General features: G+C 51.9%; 1 protein-coding gene across 7 annotated transcripts in view; it reads right to left on the reverse strand.

Annotated features, from left to right (window-relative positions):
• SH3KBP1 (SH3 domain containing kinase binding protein 1) overlaps window positions 1-21,350 on the reverse strand; it is a 74,578-nt gene that overhangs the window by 8,922 nt on the left and 44,306 nt on the right. For 4 of the 7 annotated variants that reach the window (XM_078615563.1, XM_078615558.1, XM_078615564.1 and 1 more), the window contains 10 exons: window positions 10,149-10,261; window positions 9,262-9,403; window positions 8,136-8,314; window positions 7,157-7,259; window positions 6,697-6,791; window positions 5,881-5,982; window positions 4,932-4,988; window positions 2,851-2,902; window positions 1,681-1,755; window positions 846-996 (listed from right to left, as the gene is read on the reverse strand). In XM_078615563.1, the coding sequence (XP_078471689.1) occupies window positions 846-996; window positions 1,681-1,755; window positions 2,851-2,902; window positions 4,932-4,988; window positions 5,881-5,982; window positions 6,697-6,791; window positions 7,157-7,259; window positions 8,136-8,314; window positions 9,262-9,403; window positions 10,149-10,261 (1,069 nt within the window). Of the gene's footprint in view, window positions 1-845; window positions 997-1,680; window positions 1,756-2,850; window positions 2,903-4,931; window positions 4,989-5,880; window positions 5,983-6,696; window positions 6,792-7,156; window positions 7,260-8,135; window positions 8,315-9,261; window positions 9,404-10,148; window positions 10,262-11,224; window positions 11,337-21,350 lie in introns of those variants that run through there. The other 3 variants (XM_078615562.1, XM_078615559.1, XM_078615560.1) reach the window with 3 other exon arrangements.

Consider the following 21,350-nt stretch of genomic DNA (forward strand, 5'->3'; position numbering starts at 1 on the left):
ATCGAGTGATCGAGTAAGGGGCGCCACGTTGGCGAGACGTTAACTACCTCGCCTGGGATGCAGGAGGTCGTGGGTTCGATCCTGACCCTGACGATGCCTGCTGTATATTTGGAGTTTGCGTGTCTCTCTCCCCGTGGTCGTGTGGATTTTTCTCCGGGCCCTCCGGTTTTTCCCTCCACATTTAAAAACACGCGTTTAGGGTATTTGGCTGCAATCAATTTCCACGTGACAAGCCATCCTCGTTGAGCTATTATTTGTGATAGCCAGGTCACTGCTGACAAAGAGCAATGAAGCTCAGTGGGCCTTACCTGGTAAAATAAAACTAGATCATAGTGTTTAGTTAACACGGTGTGCTAAAAATGAACCACAGTACTTTGCTGATCCTATCAAAGAGGAGCATAAATAGTAACGCAAATTCCGGTCATCCTCGCAGCGGCTTTCGGTTAGCCATCAGATGTGCGCTTTTTTGGCTGTCTGGAACGCTCTTCCTTCCGATATTCGGAAGCCACTGGAGCTATGGCACTTTCAAAGAATCTAGATTGAAAACTCGTCTATTTATAACTGCTTTTTGAGTTTAAATCTCGACTTAAAGCTTTCGCTACTGCAGGAATTAATAGTATTTGGGTCTTTCGGTAAAGTCGTGGAGATAGAACACATTTTTTTAAGTGAATAAAAAATAAGAATAAAAATTGAAAAAATTTAATATTATTTTGTATTTTTTTATTCACTTTATTTTCATTTTTTGCGTTAAGTTTGTTGTCCTTCCCCCGCACCTCTGATTAGAACGGTTGGCTACGTATGGTGCAAACTAAAGTCAACATACGTACACACACACACACGCGCACCTCACGGGGGAGACGGGCGTGGAGGGCTTCTCCGGCCGCTTGGGACCCACGCCGGAGCCGATGCGGGCGATGGCCGGGCCCTTGGGAGCCGCCGGCTTCGGGGGGATGGCCGGAGCAGCCGGCTTGGCGGGGATGTCCGGGTGCCTCTCGTCTGCGAGAGACACAAGTGAGCCGGTGCGGAATGTTAACAATAACGATTACGTTGATGTAAAATAAGAAGAGGCTTTACCCTTTCTGGAAATAAAAACAGGAGGTGTTAAGATGTTCAAACACCCAATGGATACTTTTTTGCAAGGCATCAAGTCTGCATTAACTACGCACATTTGTGGCAAAACATGCTCTGATAATATATGCATTGTCTTTGAAATCGATTGCCCTACACCAGAGAGAGACGGCCTTCTTTACGGTCTTTTCTCACCAGTGTTAGACCAGAGAATGCCAAAAGGAAAACAGTACAAAGGCATTCTTAGATTTGAAGTTTTCGTGACTGCAAGGATCCACACTCTTTGGTTCTGTCGGTAAAGTCACTTAGGTGAAAAAAATAGTACATTTTATACCGACGTGACTTTACCGAAAGAACCAAAGAGTATAGAGGAGTTATATATTTGGGACCTTTTTGCCAGTATCAAAATTGATATTATTATATTTTAGGAAAGTAAAAAAATGTAAAAACTTTTTGAGCACACGCCCCAAAACATCGAGCGGCCAGCAAACAAACGGCGCTCGCTCATCAAAGTCGTAACAGATCGGAGTTACCGCGTAGCTCGCCTTGACGGCGTTCGTCTTAATCCGCGCGGCTATGTCGGGAAACCGTTGTCTCTGCGCGTTGACTTACCCTTCTCCTCCTGCTTGAAGGGGAGCTCGGGCCGTTCAGGCTTGTCTGGAACGACCTTGCGGACATCCTTCTTGTCTGGCAGGAGGGAAGCGCCCACGCACGCGATGTAAGCCGTGACAAGGGGAACGACCGCGTTCCCCATTCAATCCGTGAGATCTTAAAACAACTCTGGCGCCATCTACCGCCTAAGTGGAGGTTTTTTGGTGAATCCACAATTTGAAGTCCGTTATGCACAGAGCCCTGAGTTCAATTCCTTCTCTCTCATGTGCCTGGGTTTCTCCAGACACTCCGGTCACTTGGCACAAGTGGAACACTCGTTGCAAAAGAGCGGCAAAAAAAACACGAAAATTCTGATATAAATTTTGCATGTTTTGTCTTGAACCAACTGTATATAGTTATTGTCACTTTTAGGTGAGCAGAAGCCAGGGGGAATTTACACCACAACTGTCACCACACCACACCACACACAACCTGCCAATCGAATAACGGTGTAGTATGGGGCGGTGTAGCATGGTGTGGTGTCGTGATGTGGCCATTATATAACACACAACTAAACTCCACCGTACCATATACCACAGCCAGCTCTTTCGGCAGGTCCGTGTATGGTGGAGGTAAATCGTGAGTGCCCGCACCTTTTACAAAAGGTCGAGTCAGTGTGCGAGAATTAACCCAAACAAACTCTCGAGAAGCTCTAGAGCTCCCTCTCGTGAAGGCCTTCCCACCGGCAGTGGCGCGAGACAGCAATTGCAGGGCTGCACCTTTACCTTTTACATGTGCACGCTCCCTCGCTCGCACACCCAGACTCTACAGTCTACAGACACCCTGGACTTTTGGGGCAATTGGTGACACCGTATATCATAACACAGCGGCTTTTGGCGAGCCACTAAACAAAGACGATCACCGCATCGCGCGCTTACGGATGCGCTTCTGTGGCCGTCTGGAATGCTTTTCCTTCCTGTATTAGGAAGCCACCGGAGCTTTGCACTTTTAAATCATCATCTAGATGGAAAACTAATTTCTTTAGAAGTGCGTTTTGTGTTAAGTTTGCTGTCCTTCGCCCGCACCTCTGATTAGCACGGTTGGCCACATGCAGTGTGAAAGAAGTTCAACAGACATACAGACATACACATGATGCCAACACTGCTCAAAATCATCCCGCTGCCAACTCACCTCCTAGGTTCACCTTCACGAGGGTGGCTGGAGGAGGCGGCTTTTTGGGCTTCTGTGAAGAAGAGAGGGATTGAGGAGAGACAGTGGGGGGGGGGGGGGGATGAGAGGGGGCGAGGATACAGACAATTGTATCAGTCAAGGCTGAACAGTGGACAAGCTGCCGAGTTGATTCCTTGATTATTTCAGCGAGAGAAAACCACTCATTGAGGAGGCTTTAATTGGGCTTTTAGAACGTAAATTGAGATCACAGTAGGTTCAAGGAAGCCACAGGCCATGAAAATTTACTTTTATCTTGTACACACTTTTTTAAGACGAGTTTTGGGCTGTTCAACTTGATTTGTTCGCTTCGTTCATAGAAAAAAGAATTAAAAGTTATGGTCAGGAGTGATTACCGACACAGCACGACAGGCTGTCAGCACAGCGATCCTAACCACAACTTTAAATGCTTTTCATTTTCATTATCAAAGCTTCAAACTCGCTTTAGACAGACAGGGACACGCATACACCTTGGTCTGGATCTACCAAAGGATATTTGTTTTTTGTTACATCTCACCTCTGATAAAAGAATTTTCCAAAAAACACTTCGAATTTTGCGCAGAAATCACAAAGGCAACAAAAACAAGGCGAATTGTCTAGCAAGCAAGTGGAACCCCGTGCACGCTCTGCCACCGTAATTTGGGTTTTTGTTTCTTGATTTTTCGGTTGGTTGCCAACGTACGCGGCCTTGGACTCTCAATCGGTGCCCAGCTATGTATGTGCCCCACGGGAGTCAACGCAAGCCGCTGTACTCGCATTTTCCCAAGCGCGCCCGACCCCCCCCCCCCCTTAGGGGGCACAATGACATTTTGAGGCCAGGGCTGCGACGGCGAGACGCGACCAACCGCATCAGCATTCATTGCGAAGGTGGCAAAGGCGTGGGGGTCGTTAGCGCGGCTGCGACGGGTGGCTTAAACGCCTCGCGACCAACAGGAGGCCCCCGTTACATCACAGCCACGTTAACATTCCCCGGTCTTGGTGCACAAGCAAGCGTATGCAAACACAGCGGCGTAGCTATCGAGTGCGTAGGCGGTGCAACTGCATCCCGTCGTCCCACAGGATGGTGGGGGGCCCAAGAGCCGGGCTAAGAGGAGGGGGGGTGGTAGATTAGATAGGACCCCCCTCCCCCCAATCCCATCCCTTATCACATCTCTTACTCCACCCCACCACCCTTCTCAATTTAAATTTCTCACATCAGTGCCCATGACAACCATGGCTACTCCCACTGTGCAAAGACGATATTTTTGTTTTCAAACTCCAACGCAAAAAAACATATCAAAACTAATTTCATATGTGCATATATATGTATGAATGTGCGCAGAAGAGGCTGATGGAAACCGGATTAAAAAGCATAACAAATCGATGAGTCAAAACAACAACACATAGCAGAAGCTGTGCATACTTCTACAGAAGTGTGCACACGTACAGCTCTTTTGTCAATCCACTGCTGGATGATGACCTCTCCCACGCCTGCACGGTACGTGGGGGGTAACAACTGAACACACTTCTATAGCAGCGCATCGAAGCAAGCTTCTGCGGAGTTTAGAAGCGCGGCAGGTGAGCTTGGATTGCTGCACTCCAACGAGCGAGCGAAGCTCCCAGGTACAACAGGATGAGGCACAAAGATGCGCTCTAAAACTACTAAAAAAGATATTTTACGAGGCCCACTGAGCTATGTAGCTCTTTTTCAGAAGTGACCTGGCCACAAATGATGGTCAACGAAGTGGCTTATCAACATGGACATTTCTTAGCAGCCAAATAGTTTAAAAACAGCATGTTTCTAAATGTGGAGGGAAACACCCGAGGACCCGGAGAAAAATCCACGCTGCCACGGGGAGAGAGTGTCGCAAACTCCAAATATACAGGCGGGCAGGGTCAGAATCGAACCCACGACCTCCTGCATACCAGGCGAGGGAGTCAACATCTCGCCACCGCGGCGCCCCGATCAACGCGGGAGCGGAGTGACTCGCATCGCTGCGACTACTGCGATGGTAAAATGCCGCCCCGAAAGAGCGGCGAGGCGGCTCCACCTAAGGTCCACTCACATCCTCGGCAACTCTCAGTGAAGGTTTGCTGAGGAATTTAGGTGACGAGCGCTGCTGCTGAAGGGCGGGGGGTGGGCGGAAATACGTGAGAATGTGACAAGTGAAAGAAAAACATGACAAGAAGATTAAAGTCACGGGCGACGGGACTCCACGGGAGGCTTTACGACGTTTCCAACTTGAGTTAGATAGGAAGTGATGCTTGTGGCAATGTCTGTTTGAAGCGATGCATCTTGATATATATATTTTTTTACTCGCCATTTAGTCAATCCACGAGTGGATGAAGGACTAGCGAAGTCATCTCATCCGTGGCGGTTTATTTGAGCTTACTTAACCATGTCGATGCATTGAGTCAATAAAACAAATAAAATAAAGAAATTTTATGTTTAATTTTTTTTTCTATTTTCTGACAATTGGCCATCGAGGATGGCATTCTGCAGTCTGCTATATCCAACACAGTTGGGTTTCGATATCATAATAACTCATCAGTGAGCCATGGCCACCAGCTACAGCCTGATAATGAATATCCCAAGTATTAGATTGGCACAGAGACCATGGCTATGACCACAGGGCCTCAGAGTTTCAGCAACGTATAGAGTGACTGTGAAAATCATAGCAACGATGTGTCGGCAATAAACCTTGCGAACGCAATATATGAACAAACATTCTCATTCATAATCAACACTGCCTACTAAAAAAAATATCGTCTGAACGGTGTTAGGACAGACAAGGGCGAGCCATTTTCACAGAAAGAAAAAAATCGAGCAGCCAGATTGACCGAAACACAGCGATGGGGAGACCGCATTTTACGGCGCGGCTGCAAGAAAACACTTGCGGCGAGTTTGCGCGCGATCGCGGTTTATCGCTCGATGCTCAATTATTTCCCGCCAACGGGCAACGGCGGCGGCGGTTACAAAGCGGCCGGGGACCAAGGAGCACAGCTGGGCCTCACCTCTTTCTCCACCTCGGCGGGCAGCAGCTTGACAAAGTTGTCGGGGAAGACGCCTCTCTTCCCGTTCACCTCCCCCTCCCACCAGCCCGCGTCCCCGCAATCCTGAAAACCACCCCGTCCGGCCGACGGCAGTGGCGAAATCGCACGCGCATGAAACGCGACCAGTCAAAACGAACCCTTTATTTTGCTTCAACAGGGAGACAGATCGTGACCTTGGCGCTAAACATCGGGGCACAAAACGCAAAGCATTGCTACGCTTCCACAGGTAGCACAAATCATGTTATTCTGATAATGCAACCTTTTTCGTGCGAAATTATGATACAGCGACGCTCCGACAAATCAGCATCTAGTTTGCACGCAGACCCTTGCATAGGCCCCAATGTGGATGAAGCGATCAAAGGTAATCAGAATATTTATTAATACAGGAGAAATCCAAATAACTATAATGCTCTTTTCCCAGATGTCCATTCGGGGCGGGTCAGAACGTTAAAACAACAAACAATACAAAAACACGACACGAGTGCAAAGTATAGGGAACGTAAACAAATCACTTAAAAATAAAATAAAAAAATGTAACAATTTTTTATCCTCCAAGGTAAAGCCCACTTAGCTATTAGCTTCTTAGGCAAGCATCAAAATGCAGGGGGTCATCAACGCCTTCAGAGCTCAACAGCATGGCATGGCCAGTGGAACTCACAACTCCTGGGACACATTCCATACGGGAGGGGGGGTGACGGGAGGGGTTGACAGAGGGGGGGGGGGGGCCCCCCCTGGGACGCCCCCCCCCCCGCCGTGGGGGTGATGCGCGCCTCTCACCTTGGCGATGATCTCGACCAGCTCGCCCTCCTTGAGCGAGAGCTCGTCATTGTTCTGCGCTTCGTACGAGAACAGCGCTTTGCAGTATTCCCGAGCTGTGGGGGGTGGGGGGGGGGGGGAGGTCACACGGGCTCCTGGTGAAAGTGTGGCCCACTCTCACACAACAACAGAGACAAAAATCCCCTGCATAGTCCCAACGGAATGTTGGGGCAAGTGCTTGTTAGCGAGCACCTACGAAGGCCGGCACGGCACGCGAGGGGGTGGGTGGCCAAAACCACAAATTTCATAAGTACATCTACCCGCGTCGCTCGACTCGTTCATCGCGAGTGACGTCACAGGGGCACGGCGCGGCACGGTCTCGCACAGCGGATTAACACCTCCGGTTTGGCCCCATGGTTTGTGTGTCCCGTCGTTTGTGTGTTGGGATGAGACTGCTGTTGTGCGCGGAGAAGGCTCTTGCCTTTGTGCCGGGCCTCAGGCTCGGGCTTGGAGGCGTGGTCCGCGATGGGCACCGGCGCTTGCTTCTTCTTCGTCAGGGAAGAGTGGCTTCCGGGGAAATTGGACTGTGACAGAGGAACAGATGGACGAGACAACACGCGCATACATAAGCGAACACAAATACAAGGTTCCCCCTGAGAGCATGATAAGCTGTTGGGGCAAATGCTAAGCAAGTGTTTATTGAGGGCGGTTGGTATGGCACATGGTGGGGTGGGGTGTGGTCAGCACCATGTCCAGCCGCCTTTGTCGCCCCAGTGCCGATGTCCGCACAGACTGTGGCAGGTACTAGTTTAACACCGAAGGGAGGCGTAGGACCAGTTCAGATACCAATCAACACCGATGTGAGCCATGTCCAGGAAATTCGCTCAAGATCGCCAGGTTTCGTAGCGCGTTGTGCTAACCACTGTGTCACCGCTCCCCAAATACATACATGCCCACAAACACACACAAGAGCGTGGAATGATGAATACGATTATCACGCGAGGATACACTAAACCAGTGTTCTTCATTGCAAGGCCCACGGGCCAGTGGCGGGCCCTGGCCGCCTTTAGTGCGGTCCCCTGGCGTGCGGTCTCCCAAAATACACAACATGTGAAAACACCCCATAGCAGGCGGGGTGGCGGCCCTTGCACTGCTGATGCCTTATCGGCAAAAGTGCCCCCCCCCCCCTCTGAAAATGAGTGAAGAACACTGAACTACGGTTCTGTAAACAGGGTCGTTTTGTTGCGTTTTAACAAAAAGATGTTCATTGAAATCAGAATATTTATTTATACTGGAGGAATCCGATGAGCTGTAAAGTTATTGTCACAGATGTCCAGTAGTGTCACAGATGTCCTGTGGAAATCAGCTCGCTGTGCCATGGGCTCCCCGGCGCCGAGTCCGGCTGGCCAGGGTTATCGTTACGATTCACGTAAACGCGTGGGGATGCCCAAGGTGCTCACCCTGTCGGCCGCCTTGCTGCAGTCTGCGCCGTCGGCGCTGTCCTCGGCGGCGCGGGGACGCAGCTTCACGTTGCCCTCCTTGAAGATGTCCCCGAAGCCGAAGCCGCGGACCTTCTTCGGCTGGATCTCGCCGGCGCCGCCACCCTCCACTCCACCGCCGCCGTCCCTCTGGCTGGAGTCTGGTGTGGGGGGGGGGGGTTGTGACGGCACCATTGTCGCACCGGGACACCAACGGGACGGGGGCAAGCCGGGCGGCGGTGGTGGTAGTGGTGGTGGCTATGCACGTGGCCTGTAATGCGGCAACACTACGGAGGCAGCGAGGGCTGGTGGGGATCACCGCTAAATATGTCGTGAAACTCTCTTAGCGTGGGCGTGTCACGGAAGTGCCGCACTCTGGCTTGCCAGGAGGCGGGATGGAAAACTGTGGACTAATCTTCATCGGTCCCTTCTTCTGTACGAGTAGTGCCCTCAATGCACGCATAGAATTTCTCCAGGTGCTACCGTTTCCTGCCACATGTATTGACACATTAATTGGCTGAAAACATCTTGACATTTAGCGGAGCGCAGAGCTTGGGCAATTGTTGGTACCCGGCTCGATGCCTGGCTGCATTTCAACTTATCCGTGGTTCGTCAGCAACTGTGAGATGCAATTATTATGAGGGACAACATTGTTCGTGTACTGTGTGTGTACTGTGTGTGTACTGTGTGTGTACTGTGTGTTCGTGTGTGTACTGTGTGTGTACTGTGTGTTCGTGTACTGTGTGTGTACTGTGTGTTCGTGTGTGTACTGTGTGTGTACTGTGTGTTGGTGTACTGTGTGTGTACTGTGCGTCCGTGTACTGTGTGTGGACTGTGTGTTCGTGTACTGTGTGTGTACTGTGTGTGTACTATGTGTTACTCGGCAGGCAGCCGTCTCCTCGCGCGGTTTCCCCCTTGCAGAGAGAAACACATCGAACACACCGCAAGTATAAAGCTCAAACGTCACCGCCAAATCCTTCCATCCCTCCATCCCCACGCCGCAGCGGCTCCCCCACGCGCAACGCAGAGCGGCCGCGACACGGCCGTGCCGCGGCGTCGCGCCTAGACGGAGGCCCACGTGGGCACGCCGGCCGCTCCCTCGGCCTACCGGTGGAGTCGGAGGTCTCGGCGGGCGGTGGCGACTCGCCGTTCTCCTGCTCGACGCTCTCCTCCGTCACCTCCTTCACGAAGTTGGAGGGGAAGACGCCGGTGCGTCCGTTGTGAGAGCCCTCCCACCAGCCCTCCTCCACCTGGCAAGGAGACGACGCCACCCCCAGACAGACTCTTGTCGATATATGCTGCAGAGCGAGCAGCTGATGCTTGCATGTGGAACCTCTTTCGCACCGTACGTAGCCAACCGTGCGAGACGGAGGCGATGAAGGCGGGCGCGGCACACAAGTGTTGGGGGAGGAGGTGGTGTTGTGGCCGGACAGCTTCATCTCCCCAGTGTCATGTTCACACACACTCCACCAGGCAATAGTTTAAGGCCGAGCAGAGGAAAGGGAAGCCCAGGACCGGTTCTGATGTTCGTCACCGATGTTGGCCGTGAGAAGGAATCGAAACGAGGTTGCCAGGCTCGACGCGCAATGCGATAACCACGACATTACCAACGATGGATTCTGAACCTACTTGCTGCACTGCTATCCTCAGGGTACCCCGCGGTCCCGGCAGTTTTGAGAGCCGTACACGTCTACCTTGACCCACCAACCCTTGCCTGCAAAGTGTCAGATTTCAGGTGTGCGCCAACACAACAATCGCTTCGTAGGCAGACACCTACATTAGCAGCCTGTCCATCACGGCACGAAAATTCTCAGCCGCACATATTGATTTTGAGGAAAAATTAAATATGAATCTGCTTTTGTAACTTCTCCAGGGTGCAACGTCCCGACAAAGCGCGTTCCCTTCCGCAGATTGGGAAGACGGCGCCCACTCGTCGCAACCGATGAGCACGTGCCCCAGAGAGGCCGGTGGCGGTGCCGGGAGCGAGAGACCAACCTCCTTGATGATGTCCACCACGTCGCCCACAGCCAGGTCCAGCTCATCGTCGTTTTGCGCCACGTAGCTGAAGGCCACCTGGCAGCGCCGCTTGCGCACCTTCTCGCTCAAGCCTGCCACGCGCACCAACAGCACCCCGCCGTTAGAACTCGGGTACGTGCGTCAACGCGGTGGTGATGGCCACCCACCAGGTAAATGAGTACCCCGTGCGGTGTGTAAACATCGCCACTGGGGAGACGACGGCGGTTGGGCGTGGCGCTAGCCAACGACCCCCCCCACGCGTGCCGTGCCGGCCTTCATAGGTGCTCGCTAACAACACTTGCCTCAACAGTCTGTTAAGGCTACGCGGGGGATCTTTGTCTGATGGCCACCCAGCACGAGCTTATTTGGGTGTTTTCACTGCGTGGTATTTAGCGGAAAGAGTGCCAGGTTTGAGGGGTTACCAGCCCCTGCATGTAATACAGTATCTATTTTGTAGATGTATAAAACAAAGACCAAGGTCGTTGGCCAGCGCCACGCCCAACCATCGTCGTCTCCCCAGTGGCGATGTTAATACACCACACTGTAAACTCATTTGAGGCCGAGTCGACCTAGGGGATGGCTAGGAACGGTTTAGATAATCGTCACTGGTGCTGGCGGTGAGCGGGAATCGAACTCGGGTTGCCAGATTTGTGGCGCGGCGCGCTAACCACTGCACTACCGTTCCACTACCAAACATCACAATGAGGATGCGCCACATTAGATGCGGCTGGGCCATGCGCGTTCATACAATTTAGAAAGTCTGACGCAAATCGTTTCAGTAATCTCCAGCTGAATCGTCCGACACACACACACACAGGTGTCACACTCCTATGTGTTAAAAGATGCCGTATATTTACAGACAGGTGCAGACCCAGGACAAACGCTCGCCTCACAATTGCTCCACGTATAGTGAAACACCAATCAATCATGTACATACGTAAGCACACAACTAGATCGGTGGGAAAGCAACGCTATCGAAGCAAACGCGCGTGTCCCCGACCTTGTCGCAAGTGAAAGCAGGCACACACTTGACCTCACGCCGATGAGCACATTACCTCCTCTCATGGTCCGACCAGCCTTCCGCCATCTCTCGGCCAGAGCCGACTTGCGTCTAACCGGCGGTTTGTGCATGGCGACGATAATCCCGGCGCGTCCACGAGCGTTTCAGCTGCGCCCCCCCCCCCCCCCCCAGCCCTCCCGCGTTTCGTTCGACCCGACGGCCTGACCGGCGCGTGGAATCGCGGCCCCTCTTCTATCTAGTCGCTCACCAACCGTCACCACCCTCCAACGCAGTAACGGCGGGCTCGCGCGAAAGACCGCGCAGGCGGCAAATATTTTTTTTATTCCTACCAAATCCTAAGGTGCGAATTGCAAGACGACCAAATCCGCCGCGCGAAACCGCAGCGGTCACGCCCGTTGCCCTGCGATGGTCTCCCTTATCTGCCGCCACCTTCGCACCGCAACGAGCACAACCTGGGCTTGAGCACAGTTCGGCGTTTGAGAGGAAAGGGCCGTGCCGGAGTTATAAAGTCAAAAGGGCGCGACGTGGGGGAGGATTGCCTCACGCCATCGCGAGGGCCGCCCTATCGAGGGAGTGAGAGCGGCGCAGGTTTTAACTGCTCGGGAAGTGGCCGAGAGCACCTTGATACACAGAGGACTGCAGAGCTTGAGAAATTGTTGGCGCCAGCTCAATCGCATGGCCGCCTTCCTCTGCTCGTCAGCGATTCCTCCTCGTGCCCCTCCGAGTTGTCCTCTCTCTCTCTCTCTATGATAGTGAGCGAATTCTGTGCATGTTGCAAGCCTAAATAACTATAATTACTTGTAGTCAAGCTTACACAGCACAAACCGCACTTGTACAGCGCATCCATATCGGAGGGGTGTTCATAAAAACGGCGTCGTAAATAGGCCGGGCGCGAATGGGTGTAACCATTGCTGAGCTACACAAAGACAAAGTCCCACCACCGCCCGTATAGCCTCAACAGACTTTTGGGGCAAGTGCTGTTCGTGAGCACCTCTGAAGGCCGGCACTGCACGCGAGGGGGTTGGGGGGCGAGTGCCACGCCCGACAGCCTTTTGTCTCCCGAGTGGCGATGGTTACACACCGTACCAGGTACTGATATGGGGCCGAGTCCACCTGGGGGAGGCCCAGGATCAGTCCCTGGTGTTGGCCGTGAGTGGGAATCAAACTCGGGTGGCCGAGTTCGTAGCGCAGCGTGCTAACAAAGACACATATCGCATGCACACACACGCAAATCGACAAACTGACCCACATTCACACAAATACCACACACGCACAATAAATGTATTTCTTCACATACAGATCCACACTCATGCACACGCACGCCCATGTGACTGTTGAAAGGTGGCACGAGGTGGTGGGTGAAGCCAGCACAGGGCTCTGTGTCGTTGTTTCCACCGTCCTGCTGAGCCAGGTGAGTAAACGGCTGGCGAGGGCGGCCACTCAGGCGAGACGCCAACGCAACCGAAGCACCGCCGTGACGCGGCCAGCGATGACGGCGACGACGTGGGGAACAGTTACCAACACCGGGAGGATGAACGGAAATCGGCGCCCGCTTGCCCACACGTCTACGTTGAACTTCTTTCGCGCCGTACGCAGCCAACCATGTCAGTCGGAGGTGCGGGGGAAGGACAACGAACTAAAACACAAATATAAAAGAAACGTCTTATCTAACCCAATGCCTTCACGTCGAAGAAAAACCACCGACTGGGCCGGTTTAACGGAGCGACGTGTGGAGCGCCCCTTGGTTTGTCAACCGCACTGAGACGTTCACGATGAACACCCCGACGATGGTAGCCCCCTCCGATTAGCACGCTTCGGCTACGTGGCGGTGCGAAAGAAGTTCAACATACATACAGACATAACCTCCACCACCATTGTGCGCCCCCTACTTCAACATACATATGTACATACAGGACCAGCTGTAACCGTTAACAACACTGGACGGTGCCTAGCCGTTGTGCTGGCACGCAGGCTGCATCGCTCTCCGCCGCACCGCTGCGGCTTGGAACAGTGGAGAGGGAAGGGGTCGTTGTGGTTCAAATTAAAGATGGGCTTTTCCAACTAGATGTCTCTGAGTGTGGACATAAAGAAGAAATGAAAAAAATGTTTTGGTAGAAAAGAATCAATTCAATAAGAGTGTGTTTCACAACAGAGAAATAAAAAAACAAAATTCTGGTCCATCAGCCCTGGAGAATTCTGGACGAACATTTTCCGACAGAATATATTTAAGCAGACAAACGCTGGGACTGGCTTTCACTTCCATTAGCAGGGTGCGTTCAGTCGGAGAATGTGGTTCCCTGCGGCCATCTGATTTGCACAATCACGGAAGGGGGCAGACATTTCACCCGGCCCGTATTTGAACGAAAACGCAATTTGTCCGTATCGCCACCGACGCACGGGAATATTCCGCAAAACTCCCGTCGTCTTTCACGTCGTTCCGCGCGCACACGAGCGGAATCGTCCGACAGGGTCGAGTAACAAACCTGAGCTGGAGAAGAAAGAGAGACCTCGGAGCCTGAAAGCTGTCGAGGGGGGGTGGAGGAAGGGAAGGGGAGGAAGCGAAGGGGCAGAAGGACAGCGGCAAAGAGGAAAGCGGCACGCAAGGAAGGGGGTGGCAGACCCGTTTGAGAGAACAGAACACGGGGAAAAAGAGAAACAGCCATAGCCACAGGGCGAGACAGACAAGAGGCATTAACCCATCGCACACGAGCAGAGTGCGTGTGCGTGCGCACCACATCATCAGCGCAGCGGACGGCAGCTTCGAGTTGTCTGGCCGGGCAACATTTTCAAAGAGATCACAAGCAACGTGCAAACACACGTTTTTCAGATTTCCTGAATGCAGTTTCTTATTATAAGCAACGTGTTTCATTGTTCCAAAGCTGCGGTTGACTTTAAAATATTGCCTCGAACGTGTGCGCGTGTGCAATCTTGCCGTCGCTATTTTAAATCAATGGAAAGTCATTCATTAGCGGCACTTTAATTGATTTAATTGCGTGAAGCTCATGTCAAAGTCACAGCGGCAACCCGTAACGTTCGATAACGTGTCCCACAAAACGGCGGCGTGCGTTGAACGAAAACACTGGTGCATCTGATCGCCGAACATAGATTAATGTCAAATCCATTATAACTGTAGTTACAATATTACACGAGGCAAGGGATTTTTTTTTTTACAAAGGAGACAATGCTAATTAGTATGCGTACAACTCCCTGGCTCAAATGAAGGACCAGCATTAGATTTCACAGAATTCCGTATCCTAGCGTGCGCACACACTCACCTTATTGAATAGTACACGGCACTGTAAAGGATTGAGCAATGTAATTTTTTTTTAAACATGTGTGTGCTATGTTTATCCTTTGTTCAGTAGGGGTGGGGGGGAGGGGGGATAGAATTTCTAGGTTTGTTTGCAGAGTACGTACCCTTTTTTCGAGAGCCTGTTAACTCCCCCGGAAGCAAAAGAAGAAGGGGGGGGGGGAAGGGGAGGAAACATTTAAATAATACTGAAGGAGAGACGGGGACACACAAGGAACGAAGAGGAGTGGGCGTCATTCAGGCTCCAGCTCAGGCACCCGGGGCCACAGATCCGGTGCAGCCGATGCAAGAAGTTAAATCTGATTTGTGTTATTCTGCCTTCCTGGAACTCGTCCTGACGATGCCCGACTTAGTCTCATGCTCAGCCACCAACCGCCACGAGGCAACGATGAGAATCGGCGCATCGAAACGCTTCTGCACGCCACGCGGCAACGAAATGTGCTCGCCCGTGTCGGGTGGTGGAGGCTCTTGACGACACAAACTTGGCCAGAATCATTACGTTGGCCCTCACCAGCCTCGCAATTTGTAAATTGCCGCATCCGTAGAATTTGGCGGGAATTAAATGGTTTTGCCGCCTGCACGTTTCACGTTTATCTGGGACAGACGATAGAAGGTCGTGTGTCTTTGGCACATTTTCCCCTTGGTGTTTATAAAGCGAGGGGATAGGGGGGGTGGGGTCATCATAACTGTTTGTGAAATTATTTTGACCCCATCCCAATTTGGCCAATCTAAAGCGAACAAACAACTTGAAATAAAACACTGACGACTGAAAGTAAAAAAAAAGAGGCGTCACCCAAACGTAAAAGCATTCGTTATTTCCCCGAAATACACGACGGCAGTCTGAACTCGTGATCGCCGTCAGCCATTTGCACGAACCGTGGAGCAAGCTCATGCCCGAACTGCCGGCTCAGCCAAACAAAAGCACGAGGGGCTGAGAAACAACAAGGCAAGGAACCCGACGGAGCAAGACGAACAAGCGACGGAAATCCATTACTGCCACCAACGATGGATTATGGAGGAGCTCGATGACCGATGGATGATGAGAGACGACAACAATGGCCGATGACGGGAGACGCTCGCTCGGCTCGCTGGCGACGCAAGGCATCGTTTTAATTAAACTAAAAACTGTTCATAATAATAAAGATATTTATAACGCGCCAACAACTCGGAGGCGTGGAGCCAAGCTCAGGGCTGCTCGAAAGCCTGACCAAACAGATAAGAGGCCTTTAGATGTTTCTTAAAAGTCAGAGTGCATTTGATGTTGCGGATGTGCAAAGCGACAGAGTTCCATGCCGAGGGGACGACGGAAAAGAACTGATGTGAGAATAACAGTTGGAGACCTTTTCTGTCCGAGGCAGATTTTGAGTGACGCTGCTGCGTAAGGGTTCTAACCGTGAGCCTTCAATGCAGGGCGAGAGTAGTGAGGCGAGGAACGGCCGGGAACCGGTGGTGAAGGTGCCATCGGTTCGCCACCATACCAGGTAAGGCCCCACTGAGCTACACAGCTCTTTTTGCAGAAGCAACCTGGCCACAAATGATAGCTCAAAGAAAGTGGCTTATCATCAAGCGGAAATTTATAGCAGACGATTACTCGCGTGGTGCCGATTCTAAATGTGAAGGGGGAAAAACCGGAGGACCCGGAGAGAGACACGCAAACTCAGGGTGGGGATCGAACCCCCGACCTCTTGCATACCAGGCAAAAGGTCAGAGGCCACGAAGCCATCTTGACGTGCACAAGCACAGGTCACAGCCCTTGCGTCAGTGCACTGCTGGAAGAGAGGCCACTCCCCACACCACCGTATGGGTCGTTATGTGACCAAACACGTCACTGCGCTCGTCAGTACGGGGAACCCACGGGACACCACTTCACGACTACCCACAACGTAGCGCAGCGGCCGCAGCCCTTCGACAGCCTGTTGTGTGGGGCAGTTGCCCCATCGAGGCTCAATGATGCTTGGCTTAAAAAAAGAATGTCCTTTGTAATTCCCCCCTTCCCCCCCCCCCCCCGAAGGTTTATGTTTATCCTCGCATCAAAAAGCAGCCGACAGCAGCGGATACCGCAGAGATCGGGAGACATCCTCTCAAGTGACCTCTGGTCCACCCGGCGAGCTAAAATAATAATGCGAGCGATGTTTGTCACGTGATAGTGGAAACGATATTCAATGTTTCGAGTTGGAATTACGACAAATTTTTTAGTTTACAGGAAAACATCGCGCTTCCCTCCCCAAGCCTCCGGGGTCATGTCGTGCAGCGTCGTCTCGCTGTGGCCACGTGATGGGGAGGACTTTCTCGAGCGTAAACAAAAGCGACGGACGCTGGAGACGCCGCCGCCGCCGCAGACAGGCCCCCGCACGCTCGGCGGCAGAGCGAGCGCGGGCTCGCGTGCCTTTTGCTCGCCCCCGAGCGCTCAAATTCCTCTCCGCGTTCATCTTCTCCCCGACGTGGTGTGTCCTCCCTCCGACTTGGCTGGGGCAGCGGGGCGCAGCGGGCCCCCCCCCTCCTCTTTCCCCCATCTTTTACCTCCCCCTCCTCCTTCGTATGGTTCAGTTGCGTTGGGACTGTCCTCCGCGAGTCGCGCGGCGTGCTGCGTAGGGCTCGCGTTATGTTCCAATAAAAGCTAAAGAAAAACAATAAAAATCCCCGTCCGTGGCGGCTGACGCTCACGGCCACGCGTCGTGGGCGGGTTCTCGTCGAAGGGTGCCAGGAGAACTCTGCGCCTTGAATTACACGTGGGAAAGTCACTTAATCATATAACAACAACAACCGCCATTCGCCACTAAGTGTCGGTGACGTCACCACGGCGCTTGTGGCAGACTATGTGCACTTTGAGGCCACGTGAAGTGTTGAACGCCCGTTGGCAGGAGGTCACGGGGCAGACCCAGGTCCTGTGGGTCGACTGACTGAGATGACCGAGATGACTGGCCTATGTGCCACCTGTGCCCCCTAATGTGCCCACTTGCTGTGTTTTAGCCGCCCGGCGCTCCGCTTGTTGTTGTTGTGAGCGTTGCTCCTCCCCCTTCCGTTGTTGTTGGAGGGCGACTGCCTCCAACTGCCCAGTAGCAGCGTCTTTCACGAGCCTCCTCCAGAGGCCGATCTTGACACCGCTGGTACCAGTCATCGGCAAGTCTACTCAGCTCCACATCCTCTTGTACTACATCTCTCCATCTCTTCTCTAGCCTGTGCCGTGCCTGTTTAGCCCCCTCTATCCGGCCGAACAAAAGCTTCTGCAATGTCGTGAACGCAATAACCCTCCATAAGAGGTTTTCTGGGTTAAGATCGCGTAAATATATAAATGTGTCATTAAAACTCGGCACCACCCGACACAGCCAACTAGTAAGGGTTGTCACGTAAACAGAACATGCAAATTCGTCACTAGTACGGCACAGCGGTGTGTTGGAGAGCCAAGCCACAACGTTTACAATCTGAGTACAATGTTTCGTCAGTAATTATAACTAGCTTCATCAGGCGACAGCCAGATTTGTGAAGTCCACCTGTTTCGTTCCTTATATAGAGGCGTTGATGTGGTGACCACACTTCTGCGCTCTTGCGCAAAGTGGGGGGGGGGGGGATTAATGAGTCGGCGTACATTATGCAAGCGCATTATGCGAGCCCTTTCAGCAATAACCCTCCCGGCACCTGCAGGAGCCGATATGATGGCTCCATCCCCGTGGCGGGCGTACTCGCTCCATCCCTCTCTGGGAACGCTTTCTACCCCTTGGCTGCCACTGCCCCCCACCGTTATTCTCGGCAGTCCGGGGTAAATCGGCGGGAGAGGTCGGGGGGCGCAAGCCAAGTGAAAACAAAAAATACGGATGATGCAAAACCTAAGGAAATTATGCTACACAAACCTACGTACTGTTTACCTACGTAGAATGGGGGAGAGGGGGGGGGGTGGAGATGTAAAAACGCATCGCTTGTTTGTATAGTTTCGTAAAGTTAAACTCGCCTACCCGCCTGTGGTCGTGCGGGCACCGAGCGAGGAGCGAGGAACGGCTCGCGACTGAAAGCCGACGTCCAGTTTTAACAGGGTGCCAACGGGCGCGGCTAATAACGCAGACCTTGGCAATCCGTCACCAGATTAAAACGAGAGTTGGCTGCGTTAGGGTTGCACGTCGAACGAAATGCAGTTGTTGTTGTTTCCTATACAAGCCGGTCGCCAGGTGGCGCTACAGGCTTGCGTAAGTAGTCCGCTCGCTGCCGTTGTACGATTGACACAGCGTGTGGTACACTGCTGCTGCAGCACACTTTGCTGGTATTTATTTTATTTAACGCGTGTTTCGACACTTCACGTGGCCTGGCCGTGCACATGGCCTGGCACAAACGCCTTGGTGACGTCACCGCCACTTAGTCGCAAATGGAGGTTGTTGTTTTTATGCAGCTATAAGGATGGAGGGAGCACATTCGCGGAAGGGATGATCAAAGGCGAGGTGTGGAGCAATGAGGTCGGCGCGCACGTGTGCCGGTAAATAAATCACATCTGTAGAGAGAGCAGCAGCATCAGCTGCTACTGCTACAGAGCTAACGCGAAAGAGACGGACTTCACGATGAAGTGGAACGAGAAGGCTTGCCGATGAGCTACCCTGGGGGGCACACCGAGACAAAGATCCCTCCCTCGTATAGCCTTGAAGAGACAGTGGGGGGGGGGTTAAGTGCTGTAAGCGAGCACCTATTAAAGCCGGCACGGCACGCTCGTTGGAAGGGTGGCGTCCGCAACATGCCCGGGCCGCCTCCGACTTCCCGGTGCTGAAGTTGACACACCGCGAAAGGCAATCATCCGAGGCTGCGTTGACCTCGACAAAGCCCCCAAACAGCGGTTCAGATCATTAATCAGCACGCATCTTCACCGTGGCCAGGATCATTAATCAGCACGGATGTTCACAGTGGCCAGGAACCGAACTTGGGTTGCCCGGCTCCGCTGGTCAAGTGCCGCTAACCACTACGCCACCACTCCCCACAGCGGACACAAACAAGGGGCCGTCCATAAATGACGTCACGCGATTTTAGGCGATTTTTGACCCCCCCCCCCCCATCGTCACAAAAAGTCAGACCCCCCCCCCCCTCAAATATGATGTCACAAAGCTACATGCTTAAAATCGCTGGAAACTATTGCCATTGTAGAGCGTATTTAATGTGGAACTGCACTCTGATGTTGTAGGAGAACACATGTATTAAAAAGTCTATTTAGTTAAGTAGAACGTGTTGTCTATATTTATTTAAAGTTGCGCATTTTGATGTGACGTCACATTTTTCAAACCCCCACCCCTCGTCACAAATGTCTGACCCCCCCCCCTCTAGGTGCGTGACGTCATTTATGGACGGCCCCCAATGTAAACACACAAATGTAAGCACGTACGCAAACAAAAACAGAACTGCCCGTGTAATTGGCAGGCTTCCACAACAAGACCGTTGCATTAACACACAAACATCCTGCCAGTCGCAACGGAACACTCCGGATGCACGGCGATGGTTGTGGACATTCTCACACACTGGCAGCACACAGAGCATATCCAGCAGTCCACGAAGCTGTCGCCTGATGAAGCTAGTTGTAATTAGTGGCGAAACGTCGTACTCAGATTGTAAATGTTATGGATTTGCCCTCCAACACACAACCGGTGTTGCTGTACTAGTGACGAATTGGCTACGTGCTTCTTCTTGGTTCTTTCGGTAAAGTCACGTAGAAGGGAAATAATAAAATAATAAAAATAAAACATTTAAATAATACAACAATATTTTTATTTTATTATTTCACTTCTACGTGACTTTACCGAAAGAACCAAGAAGATGAATCCCTGCAGTCACGAAAGCTTTAAATCGAAATTTGGCTACGTTCTGTTTACGTGACAAACCTTACCAATTGGCTGTGTCGGGTGGTGGCGGGTTTAACGACACATTTATATATTTACGCGATCTAACCCCCCCAAAAAAACCTATATTATGGATGATATTGGTCACTAAAGCCTTCGTGTTAAACTGACCAGAAGGAGCTTTCCACCCCTTGTCTCCAGGTTATGTTGCGACCGTTTCACCGGTTGAACCGCATGCCACGACATGAAAATCAAACCATTTCGAATTCTCAAAGCGAGCACTGTCGCGTTTATCACCGCCCTGCGTCAGAGAACAGCCTCGAAAGATAAGATGCCAGAACTACTTCTGAGCGGATCTATTTATCCGAACTATGGGCACACGTAATGTCGACGAAAAGATACAGAACAAAAAGTTGAATATTGCACAACGAAGCGTGGCGAGGTGCATGCTTGCAATCACGAGAGCGAAATAAGAACACACTGATTTAGAGCTTTCGTGACTGCAGGGATTCATATTCTTGGTTCTTTCGGTAAAGTCACGTAGAAGGGAAATAATAAAAAATATATAAATATAAAAATTCTCACGACGTTTCGACTGCAACACAAGAAATCATCATCAGGTGTGAAGTCCACAGCAATAAAATGTTATAGTTTTATATTTATATTATTTTATTATTTCCCTTCGACCCAGAATAACACACTGCTTGGAGAGAATGTGCCGCGTCAGATTCATCGGACTGAAAATCAATAGCAGTGGGGTTTGGACTGGACATGTCGCGAGATGGGGTGATGGCTGATGGTCAAGATGAGCTCAGGAGTGACAGCCAAGATAGAGGGACCTGCACCCTTGAGGAGGTCCGCCCAAGGACATGGAGTGACAAAATCATCTCGCTTGGTGGAGGTGCCGGCTGGATCACTTCACAGGATCATCTTGGGAGATGGTGACAGTGTGGGGGTTGCCTTCATGCCTGATGATGATGCTGATCTTGCCAAGGAGCATAAACCATCACGCGAACTCCGGTCATCCTCGCAGCGGCTTTTGGCCA

This window comes from Lampetra planeri, chromosome 47, assembly GCF_965212315.1.
Source record: "Lampetra planeri chromosome 47, kcLamPlan1.2.h2, whole genome shotgun sequence".
Classification (NCBI taxonomy): Eukaryota; Metazoa; Chordata; class Hyperoartia; order Petromyzontiformes; family Petromyzontidae; genus Lampetra; species Lampetra planeri.